At 34.8% G+C, this 13,056-nt stretch overlaps 1 protein-coding gene across 1 annotated transcript in view; it reads left to right on the plus strand.

The window, feature by feature from the left end:
• Positions 1 to 13,056, plus strand: part of LOC150099403 (protein FAM76A-like) — a 78,742-nt gene that overhangs the window by 48,458 nt on the left and 17,228 nt on the right. Inside the window, exon 4 of the mRNA XM_090403924.1 lies at positions 2,070 to 2,225. Coding sequence (XP_090260050.1) covers positions 2,070 to 2,225 — 156 coding nt within the window. The remainder of the gene's footprint in view (positions 1 to 2,069; positions 2,226 to 13,056) is intronic.

A 13,056-nucleotide genomic window follows, 5' to 3' on the forward strand; every position in this document is an offset into this window, starting at 1 on the left:
CCTTAAGCACGTTCATCAAAAACTTGAGATTCATTATTAAAAATGATGGAAATTACTATCGTGTTATAGTAAAACTCCATTTTAATAAATCAAAACAACCACTTTTGATATTTTGACCTTCGTATCAAGGTCATTTGGAGTAATCACTAAAGTCACAGTAATTTTGGTCAACCGTTAACACTACTGGCCTGACTACTGTTTGTGGGGGGGGGGGGGGGACCTTACTACATCAAATCCAGAGTCCTGTTGTTGTTGTTATCTATTTGGTTACAAATCATTACGAGCTATATTAAGCTAGAGAGCAACATGCTCTTGCATTAATTAGAACAAAACAGTATAGATGGGGTCTATAATAGCTGAAATTATTGCTTAGAGTTATAAAGTAATGGTTTACTGGAGAACTTGAACTTAAGTGGGCTGAATATGTGCCATCAAAATTCTTGGAATTTTTATGCCACCATTATTGTTAAGATTAGAATGGTTGATCAAAATTTCACAGGTTTTAAATTTGTGTTTATACCAGGTTTTTGTATGAGGTAAGGAATGAATCATTACGAGATATATTAAGCTAGAGAGCAACATGTTCTCACATTAATTAGAACAAAACAGTATAGATGGGGTCTATAATAGCTGAAATTATTGCTTAGAGTTATAAAGTAATGGTTTGCTGGAGAACTGGAACTGAGAGGCCTTTGGTTTACCAAAATTAACAATTTTGGTAAACCAAAATTGTTAATTTAATGTGTTGTTTGTATTTTTTTTTTTATGGATAAGAATTGTGCATCCAGTTTTGTCAGTATGAGGTAAGTTGAGTGGAAGATGAATTTCATCTTCCACCCAACTTACCTCATACCCCGGTGTGAGACCACTGCTCTGCTTGAAGTGGATGAAAAAGTTCCATGTTTGGTCTCTAGAGCAGGACTTCCACTCTATATAGAAATAAATTAAAAATTACAAAAAATATATGAAATTGATTAAAAAAAAAAAAAATCCCGAGCCCACCCACGGTACAAACATACTACAAGTTTAGTAATAACCTTTCGTGAGTAGTAACCACATTAAAAAAAAAAACAGGTCTAATTGATATGGTATACCCCAGGATGGGACAAGAGGTAGGGAGGATCCTTGGAGGAGTTGAATATGTTTTTTTTTTTTAATTTTATAGGTGATTAATTTTGAGATTGTAATAGTGTAGAATGCTGTTTATTTTATCTGATAACCCTTTAATATATGGGATAGCTATGGTTGTACTGTAATCTATATTATTTGCATTTTTTGATGAACTTTATTGATGTGCTGTACCCATTGTTTATAAATGCTGCTAATAATTTGTAATTCTTGTTTAAACAAGTATTACAAATTGTTCATTAAAGCAAATTGTTATAGCTCTGTTTTTGAGTTTGTTAATCACTCCAAGTTTTTGCGAAGAATGGTGACAAGATTTAATGTATATATTGGCCAGTATGTGTAGGCTTGTAGTAGATGGTGAAGGATAGACTGCCTGAGGTAAGACGTGCGACCAGTGTATCCAGGAAGGGAAGTGAGTTTTGATTTTCAATTTCAATAGTAAATTGTATATGTTCATGTTGTTTGTTCAGTGTGACACAATTCTTTTCTTACAGAACAAATTTCTGCCTGATATTATGGCTCTCCTTGCTCATGTACTACATTCCAGTTACTTCGTGTGGCAAAATAATTTTTGCCTGCAAAAAAGAAGGTACAGCCATGGGCTCACCACTATTCTCTCTCTCTCTCTCTCCAATTGCTAAGTTTTATATGGCTTTTGAGTGATGTGCTCTTTGGCTTAGATACATTGGTAATGTTTTTGTTATCTGGCCACATAGCTGCAAACCTTAAATACCTTCCTCAGCCATCTGAACGAACAACAAACTTAAAGGTTGCAGTTATTATCCACTATTAATATTCAGTCTGAAGATAAGCTTACAGACTTTTACTTTCTTCATTAAGAATTGCTTTCCCGGAAATTTATTGATTCTGCATACTTGAGAATATTGTGTTCATAATAAAGTAAACTATTGGCATCTAATAATGTACATTTTTTTAAACAGCCTGCTGCCTGTGAGTATTGCAACATTATAGCAGCATTCATTGGAAGTAAATGCCAGAGGTGCACTAATTCAGAAAAGAAATACGGCCCACCTCTTACGTGTGAGCAGTGTAAACAGAGATGTGCTTTTGATAGAAAAGATGATAGTAGGAAAAAGGTAGGCTTTCCTTTTTACCTTCTAAAGTATTATGTGATTTTAGTATCTGCAATTTATGTATTTTGAAGTTCATATAAAAATGTTTATTGTGGATGACCACTTTGACATTATTGAGACAGGCATTGAATTATTCTTATGTAGTTTGAGTTGATACAGGGATACATTATATTTAAATGTTTAAATAAACATTTAAATATAATGTAATAGGATCCTGTGTTTCCAGTCTTCATGTGGGCTGTCGCTTGGTACATGATTTTCAAGTCCTGATTTTCCATGCTGATAAAATCAGTATTGTGTGAAGATTCTTTCCTTATTTCTGCAGAATAATCAGTTTCTTTCTACATCTTCTTTTCCATAATAAATATTATGAATAAGGAATGTAGATGAAACCATGAGTGGATCTTGTTCTTACTAAGTTGAAAAAATAAGGCAAATTTTGAACCAGAGAAAAGAAAGTAGAACAGTTACTTCCTCCATACTATTATATCATGGACAATGTATTTGTTGTCATCATAGCTCAGTTTGATAAAGATGTTCATCTCGAATGTATGAAGAATCTTCTCTTAGATTCGTTTCACATACGAGATAGTTATGTGATAAACGTTGTTTGAAGAAGCTGGTTTGGGGGATGCAATTTGTCATTATTAATTCATTATAGTATTATAAGAAACTGTAGAATAGATTGCATTCACTTGCTGAATCAGTTTGATGATACCAAGCATCAGATATAGAGTGGTGGAAACACTTATAAATGTCCTCTTCTCAAGGCAGTTTTTCTGTGAAAAGAATAGCTGAGAGCCCATCAGAAAATATTAGGGTTCCTTTGCCTTATCAGTTAGCTTTTTCTCATAATTAGCTAAACAGTCTGTTAATGAATTATCTTGTACCATCATTGTCTTTTGATTAAAGCCAGTACAGAATACAATTTGTTCAGCTAAACCTCAATTGCTAGCCAGTTCTCATTTGTTCATTATCCACCTACTAACAGGATGCACCATAAGAAGGTGAGGAGTGGACATTAGGTCTGAATCCTAGTCTATTCTCTGCATTTTTCTTAAAAGGCTATGTGGAGATTTCCTATGTGGCAATAGGAAATCTCCAAATAGCTTTAGAAAGGCTATTCAAAACCTCAATTGTATAATGTGAATAGTACATTATACTGAGATACGTACTCTGTATTTAAGTTGTAAGTCAGCTGTTAGAATTGAAAGAGGTATCAGAAGGTTAATGTAAAATCAAGCATAAGACAAGAGTGCATGCTATAGATCACATTATCAATGAAAGCGGAATTAAATCTGATATCCATGTTGATCTTAGCTCTACTTTATGCACTTGACGTCATACCCCCAAATAAATTGGATATAAGTTTGCAAGATTCCTTAACTAAATTGGACAGCTGCTGTAACAAATGTGGCATGAAAATTAGCAATAAAAGACCAAAAAAATGAATATGGGTAGGAATATAGGAAACTTCAGCTGTTCTGAATGGAGAACCTATAGAACATTTCAACTATTTAGACAATTTTTTAATGAAGGTAGCAAATTAAATATGGAAATAGTAGTTGAGGTATGGTGGGAGTCAGCTGAATAAATTTCAGAATAAGAGAGAACACTAAACTAGAAGTATACAAAAGTGTTCAAGTCAGTTTTAACTTATGAATCTGAGACCTGGGTCTTTTTTAATATGATTAACAATGGCAGAATCATATTAAAAATGACCCAGTATTAAAAATGAAGATATTAGGAAGGAACTTGACATTGTTGAAAGTTTCTTCACATGGTTATACTATAAGTAAAGATGCTAAGAAATTATATTCTTGGTTTCATCTTTTATCCAAGTGTAAGCAAACAAAGTTTGCATGTGAAGTAACTTCGCGACTGGGCTACTTGTGTTTAGAGGCCAATGACTTCATCAAGGGATATAAGAATATGTGCAAGACACTTATCCTTACAGACATGTTTAATGCTATGCAGTATGGGAAGGATCACTAGTCAGACTGGTCAGACCTCAACCTTTATTGAGGTCTCATTAGTGACCACAATACCAAGAGATACCAAGGTTGCAGTAATGTAGAAATCATATATTTCCCATATACATGTTTGCTTACACTTGGATAAGGGATGAAACCAAGAATATAATTTCTTGGCATCTTTAACTTACAGTATAACCAAGTGAAAAAAATCTTTCAACAACCAGCTCTAATCCAAAGTATTTTAGTAATAAGGTGTGACACCTTTTGACTATTTGTATATGGAAAATATATTACTTCTGCTTTACTTCAACCTTGGTATCTCTTCTGGGTCTTGCCCCCATAATGCATAGTGTTATACATGTCTGTAAGGATATGTGCCTTTCACTATAGGATGCTAAGTCACTTCATGTGCAATCTCTGCTTGCTTACACTTGGATAAAGGATGAAACCAAGAATATAATTTCCTGGCATCTTTGACTTATGGAACTTGATATTGTTAGCATTCAGGAATGTGGTTGTGTGCACATATGCAGAGCTGATATCAGGTGGTATGGTTGCTTAAACAGAATGGAAGAGAAAAGATTAACAAAGCAGGTGTTTGCCAAAATGGCACAAAAAAAACCCAGAGGAAGTATTAATTGCATCAGTCCAACCACATCTTTGCTTAAGATGTGGGTGGATTGATGCAGTTAGAATTGCTTTAAAAGACTGATATATAAGAGGTGACAATATTAGAGTCCTGGCAGATAACAGACTAATTTGGATGAAAATTGTTGATAGGAAGTTGGTAATAACAAACTTTACATGCAATACTATTCTGTTCACCCCTTGAGGTTACATGTCAGGAATTTCATATGAAGGTAATGAATTATTAGATTCTTTTTTGGTGGTAAACTATTTATATAGAGGTGTGTATTATTGATTTCATCCACAAAATCATTAATTACATTATTCAGTTCAGAGGACAACCTGGCAAATACTTATCTCTCTTTTAACATTGTTGCTGAATTTAGGCAACTTCATGTGAAACCTAATTAATGTTATGAGTTTCTTATCTACATAATAGACTATACATATTGAGTTTGCATAGTCTCCTGTATGAATAAAACTTTGCAAACATGCTTCTTCCTTCTTTCACGAATCTAAGCCAGGTGGCCTATTTCAGTCTCATCCCAGCATTTCATCAGTCTGTATTTATTTCTTCTGCCCTTTAGTTTGTAGGTCATCATTTTCCTGGATATTCTGTCCATTCTAGATGCTCTTTCCATTGTCTTCATTTTTCTCTCTTTATGTAGTCTTGTGTAACTTGCTGTTCTTATCATATATTTCATTTCTGCTACTATGATTTTTTTTTTATCTCTTTAACCTATTGTCAATGCTTTACTATCATATAATTATGGGTTTTAATAAAATATTATACATTCTTAGTTTTGTTGTTTTTTCTCTTATTATTCCATTTACTTTGAAGAATTTAATATTTGTTAGAAATGTCTAAATTTTTATTGCAAACATGCTGGCTTGCTCAAAGAGGACATATGCAGTTAATGTATACGACACAATGACTTCATAGCCTTAGTTGCTACTGCAGTAGTTCAAAACAGAGTAGCAACAAATATTCAAAATGATGTAAAATCATTTTGGAATTAAAATCCCTGCCACCTTTGTACAACACTGACTAGCTTGCCTTCAATCCAGAGCTCTTATAAAATATGTGGGATTCATACTAGAAACAAGTTCTTTATGACCAAAGAACATCATCATCAGACTGAGCTATGGTGACAACAAATACATTATCCATAAATCTAAGCCAGTAACAAGGTTGAGAAAAGATGCTACTGAATAACTGTTCTTCATTTTAGAGAAATAGACCTCCTCTTTACATTCCCTTATATATATATATATATAATATTCCCCCCCCATAAGATATCATGCATGCTAGTGAACACCAGAAGGACATTTGTGTTTTAAAATTTCAAGTTCATCTTGTAAAGAAATATTAATAAATAAGATGGCAGTATCTAAGTGCAGAATGGTTTCATTGTCAGAGACATTTTAAAAATAAAGTGAACAATGTTTTTAATTTATTTCTAATGTGGATAACTAATCATAGTATTTTGGAAAGATGCTTTGTAACTAAGAAATAGGCACATCATTGTAATTTTTAGAGGTCACTTAAGGGTCAAAGCTAAATAACTGGGAGGAGACCTCCACATTGCCTTTCAGAAATGTGTTGAAAATTGGAACTTCTGACCTAATGTCCAATTCTGTTCAAGTGGTGCACCCTATTAGTAGGTATCTATTAAGTACTAAACGAACAAGGATGGGCTAGCAATTTGGGACTTCGCTGATCAAATTTTACTCTCTACTTGCTTAAACAAATGCATATGGTGGTACAACATGATGAGATTTCATGCTGGCTGGGGTCTTGCCTGGTTAAATAAAGCCCCTGGTGTTTTCGTCAGTGAACCAGGGTGAACAGTGAAAAGTCAGCTACTGGAACAAGCTCCATCTCAACATCTAGAAGAAGAAGAATAAACTCAACATCATAAGAACTGAAGATACGAACTATCAATATAAGGAGTATTAATGGAAAGGAAATCTAACTTGCAGAACAATTGAAAAAGTACCACACGACATAATTGGCATTGCTGAGACAAAGAAGACAAAAACAGGTGAGATCTTACTAATAACTATTATTTTTCAAGAAATAACAATGTGTACTAAAATATTAATTACAATAACTTTAATTAATACTTTCCTATATGTTGGTAATGTTACATTACCATCATCATCATTCAGGAATCACAAAAACAATATGTTCATGCAGGCAGTAATTCTAGGTGAATGAGGCTGAAGAAAGGCAATCAAGGTTGGGCCTAGAGTCCTAAATGGTGCTCCCATTAGGACTTGACTGGGGGCGTTGATTGGATGGTCTTGACCGTTGTGCTGAAGATCTGAAGATAAGTGCTTCACAAATTTGGGTAGTCTCGTGCACCCAAATTTGTTGAGGTTTGAAAAATTTCTCAGGACTGAGGCAGATTTGACAGCTGGTGATTCAAGGAATAGCCTCTTATATTTGTATTTGCTAATGGTGTAATAGAGTTAGTTGCCTTCTTCCAGCATATCACATGGTGGGTGTCCAAAACATGGTTAGCAAGTCCTGAGTGACTGTAATGGTGGAACCAGATGTAGTCCTTGTGTTCTGATATTGGCTGTCCTGGTGTAGTAGGACAGCCAATATTCCCTAGACCTGGTAGGTCTAGGGAATGTGACTGGTTTTTGGTGGATTGGATAAGGGATGTCAATTTTTAATGTGGTCTGTAAGTAGTAAGCTTATATTTCCTTAAGATTTTTGTTAATTTTTCCGATGTGCTCCTGATATATGGAATGGTGATAGATCTTGAGTAATTTCTAGTCTGAAGGGGGGGGGGGGATTGCAGTTACAGGGTTTTAATATTTTTTTGGATTTTTTGGGGATTATAGCCATTGACTAAGACAGTGCTTCCCAAACTTATGGATGCCAAGGCCCCCTTTGGAAAAATTAAAATATTTCATGGTCCCCATCAAAAATAAAAAACATAATATAGACATATTATTATAATATTTATTGTATTTATATTCAATATAATTTATATTCAAGATTTTGCATTTGTAATCTTTTTTGTGTTTCTTATAAATACCTTTGAAATGAAACTTGTATGAATAAGCATATATTTACTAATATTCATTAATCGCCGAAATACGCAAGAAGCAAAATTTGTGAACCAACACTAATGTGTAATTTTTTCCATTAAAATATAAAAAAAGAACAAAAAAGAAATAATATTAATTAATGTTTCTTTTAAGATTAAAAAAAATCTACTTAGTCTTAAAATATTTTAAATTTATTTTCATTATTTCACGGTCCCCTCAGCAAAACTTACAGTCCCCAAGGGAACCGTGGCCCACAGTTTGGGAAGTGCTGGACTAAGAAACTGTTGAGAATATGGTCAAGTTCAGTACTTAAGGTCACTGTTATCAGAACTGATTAATTTTGACCTGTTATATAGAGTTTTTATAATTCATATTGTTGGGAGGGGGTGGTGGTGTGACAGCTGGTGATGTATCTACCTGTATGTGTGGTTTTCTGTAAATGGAGAATGCCAGGGATTCATCAGGCTGGCATGTAATCAGAGTCGAGGAATGGGAGACTGTTGTTTTTTTTTTCTAAGGTAAACTGGATACTGAGGTGTTGATTGTTTAGATATGTTAAGAAAATGTGGAGCATATCCAAGCCAAGTAGCCAAATGTGCTTTTCACTGGATTCTGATTACTAGGGCCACATCAGGAATAGCATAATTTAGCCCAGTTAAATAAAGTTGCACATCAAGAGTTTAAAAGAGGTATGTGCATAAGACAAAATGCAAGTTTAGGCAGTGTTTTTCTTTTATTGCATATCAGAATTACTTACTCATAGATAAAGTTAAAAAAATTATTTCATTTATGTACATATTAAACGCATATGCAGTTCTTGGCAATTAATGGCATTGTAAGAATTGACCAAGCATATGTAGCCTGTAGAGTTTGTAATTCCCCTCCCCCATCCCAACTATTGGTCATAAACTGTATTTCTTCTAAAAGATTAACCTTTTGCACCAGTTGTCAAGAACCAGTAAATTTTCCTTGATTTCTATTGTAATTATCTGTCCCAACTCATTAGTCAAGTCTTCAAGAATTGAGATATCATCCACACATTTTTGTTCACATGGTACTGAAAACTAGTAAATCCATTCTCATCCCTTTTTTCCAATAACTAAAAAGCTTTTTTTTATCAGTTCCTGACATTTGTACAGCATAACAGTCTGTTGCTTTCATTGATCTAAACAGTTTTGCATGTTTATAACACAGGAACCATCCACTGTGACATGATAAAATAGCCCTATTTTGTTAGTAATGTAGGTGTTATCACTAAATTTTTGAATCAAAATTACATAATTATTCTAATACTCCATGTATTAGAGATCGCTGGCTGACCCAATTAAATGGCATTGTGGCCCAAATAAATGAAGCAAATTCTTGTTATATTCTCATTTAGTTTTTCCAGACTTGTCCCAATAAAATAGCTGCCCCAATTAAATCGAATCTGCTGGCTTGTATTTACTCTACTGTACTATATCATTATTTAGTTTATTCATTATATGTTTGTTTTTCATCCAGTTCAGTAACATATTCTATTACTTCTCATTAATTTTATTTCACTTGATGCAAGCTGTTGTTCGTCTTGTTTTTAGATGGTCCAGGATTCACTCCCATCGATAAATAGTCATCTTACTAATTCATTTGTATGCTTTAATTCTGGTATGTGTCATCATCATCATCATCAAATTCCTGCCATGTACCCTCAAGGGGTATACAGGATATGACAGTACTACATGAAAAATTTACATCATTACTAACGTCCTATCTACAATTTTCCTCCAAATCAGTCTATTGCTTGTCAAGATTCCAATATTATCAGATCTTATATTTCTATCTTCAAAGGCACTTTGTACCGTATCAATCCACCTATATCTTGGTCTTCCTCTGGGTCGTTTTCCTGCCAACCTGGCAGAGAACACTTGTTTTGCTAATCTTTCCTCTCCCATTCTATTTAAGTGACCATACCACCTGAGATTAGCTCTGCTAACACATTCTTGGATGCTGACAATGTCAAGTTCTTTCCTAATATCCTCATTTTTAATATGATATTGCCATTGATGCCATCTGTTCACGCCTCTAATCTTTCTCAGGACTCTCATATCTGCGGTCTCTAGTCTTTGGTCAAGTGTTTTACTTCTAACCCAGCTCTCAGATCCATAAGTTAAAACTGGTTTGAACACTGTCTTGTATACAGCTAATTTAGTGTTCCGACTAATTTCTCTCTTATTCCATATGAATTTATTCAATTGACTTCCCACCATACCAGCTTTGCTGATTCTGTTGTCTATTTCTATATTTAATTTACCATCTTCAGTAAAAATCGTACCTAAGTAGCTGAAATGTTTTACTTGTTCCACAGGTTCTCCATTCACAACACAGTTGACATTTTCAATGATTCTGCCTATTTTCATTGTCTTTGTCTTTTTATTGCTGACCTTCATACCATATCTATTACAACAGCTATTCAATTTAGTCAGAGAATCTTGCAGACTTGTAGTGGATTTATTTAGAAGTATAACATCATCCGCATAAAGCAAAGAGCTGACATTAACATCTCCAATTTTGATATCAGGTTTAATACCACTTTCCTTCATAATGTGATCCATATAGATAATGAATAACAGAGGGGATAATGTACATCCTTGTCTCACACCAGATTTAACATTAAACCATCTTCCTGTACTTCCTTCAATTCTAACTGCTGACTTACAACTCAAATAAAGACTAAGTATTGCTTGATATAATGCCCCATTGACACCATATAACTGCAGCTTTTTGAATAGCTTCTCTCTTGGCACCTTGTCATATGCCTTTTCCAAATCGACAAACCTTAAATACAGATCTTTGTTATATTCCCATGCTTTCTCGACTATTTGTCGTAAAGTGAAGATCTGATCCTGACAGCCTCTATTTGGCCTGAATCCAGCTTGTTCTTCACCAAGCTTTTCTTCCACAATTCTTCTCAACCGTTTCTCAAGTATACTTGCATAGATCTTGCCAGGAACACTCAATAGGGAAATACCTCTGTAATTCTCACATTCAGTTTTATTTCCCTTTTTATATATGGGTACTATGAGAGCTCTACTCCAATCATCGGGAATTCGTCCCTCTGTCCAGACTTTCTGAACTATGCAGTGCAGCCACTGTAAGACTTATACCACCATACTTCAGCATTTCTGGTCGAATATCATCTACTCCTGCTGCCTTTCCACATTTCAAGCCTTTGATGGCTTTTTCTACTTCACGTATGGATATGTATTCCTGACTGCATGCCTGGTCAGTGTTTTTTATCACTGTGCTGTCATCACTGCTTGTTTCATTTAGCAGTTTTTCAAAGTAATTACTCCATACTTCAAGGATATCTTTTTCTACCGTTTTCATGTCACCTTTATCATCTCTAACTCCTTTTACAGCACTCTTTCCTCCATTCCTAAGCTTCTTCAACAACCTTCAGAATATTTTACCACCTTCTTGATATTTATTTTCTATATTCTTGCCAAAGTCCTCCCATGACTTTTGTTTAGCTAGTTTTACACACTGTTTAGCTTTCTTACATTTGTCTCTGTATTCTGTAAGAGTAAAAGCTGACTTATTTGCCAGGAACTTTTAATATGCTTTCTTCTTTTCCCTCACTGCATCTTTAACTTCCTGTGTCCACCAGGAAGTTCTGATTTTTTTATCCTTGCACACAACCTCACCACATGCCTCTCTGGCAGAATCAATCAATGTTTTCTTCAGAGTTTGCCACTGAATCTCCAAGGTTTGATTCCTGTTCTCAAACTCTTTCATTTTTTCTTCAATAATCTTTGTGTATTTTAGTCTACAGTTCACATCTGAGAGCTGCTCAACTTTTATTCACTTTAAAACTTTCTTACATGTTATTCTTTTCAATATGAAATTCAATTTTATCCTGTTCAAGACTAAATAGTGATCACTTCCAATTTCAAATCCTCTGTACACTGTGGTGTCCTGCACCAGGGAGAAAACATCACTATCAACAATAACATAGTCAATGAGACTTTTCTTATTCCTAGCCTCTTCTCTCCATGTGAATTTGTGCACATTTTTATGTTGGAACATGGTGTTAGTAATAACCAGTCCACGTCCTGAGCAGAAATCCAACAGGTATTTGCCATTATTATTAGCTTTGCTCTTTTCTCCAAATTTTCCCAAAATATTTTTGTATGTCTCACAATCATTTCCTACTCTGCTATTTAGATCCCCAACAAGGACCAACTTTTCCTTTTTCATTGTGTCAGTTGCTTTTTCTAAAGCGTCAAAAAATTCCTCCACTTCTACCTTAGTAGAACCTTCTGTGGGACCATAGGCACAAATAAGTCTCATTGTCCAGTTCTCCATTCTCATATTTGCCCACATTACTCTACTTGAGACTGACTGCCATTCAAGAATATTAGCCTCGTATTTTGTGTTGAATACTATGGCTACTGCTTCTTTTCCTTGATTGTCATTGCCTGAATATAACATTTTGTATTTATTGCTCAGAAAGATCTCACTAGTTTTGGTCTTTTTTGTTTCAGTCACCCCTATTATGACGATCTGGTACTTATCTAATTCCTCAGCTAGCTCCATTTCTTTGCCATTCAGGCTTCTTACGTTGATAGTACCGATCTTTAACTCTGGTGATGTTGAGTTGGAGTGTGCTTTCAGATCTGTTCCAGTAGCTGACTTTTCACTGTTCGCCCTGGTTCCCTGGCGAAAACAATGGGGGCCTTGTTTAACCAGGCGACGCCCCAGCCGGCATGAAATTTTGTCATGTTGTACCATCATTTTTTATTTTGGTTTAACCAATAAGAATACAATTTGGTCGGCTAAATCCCAAATTGCCAGCCCATCCTCGTTCGTTCAGTATCGAAGTAGATACCCAACAGGGTGCACCACGAGAAGGTGAGGATTGGACATTAGGTCAGAAGCCCTGGTCGGTTCTCCACATTCCTTTAAAGGCTATGTGGAGGTCCCCTCTCAGTTATACAGCTTTGGCCCTTAAGCACCCTGGTATGTCTCTATACCGGAAACAAACACTTATTAGGGAAATTCCTCAGTAATTTTCACATTTAGTTTTATTTTCCATTTTTATGGATGGTGCTATGTGTATTGTACTTCATTCATCTGGGAAACAACCTTATAACCCATGCTTTCAGGTTTTTGATGATGTTTTCTAC

The sequence above is a fragment of the Typopeltis vanoorti genome, chromosome 14 (genome assembly GCF_054136105.1).
Source record: "Typopeltis vanoorti isolate ZY-2024b chromosome 14, IOZ_Tvanoo_1.0, whole genome shotgun sequence".
Taxonomy (NCBI): Eukaryota; Metazoa; Arthropoda; class Arachnida; order Uropygi; family Thelyphonidae; genus Typopeltis; species Typopeltis vanoorti.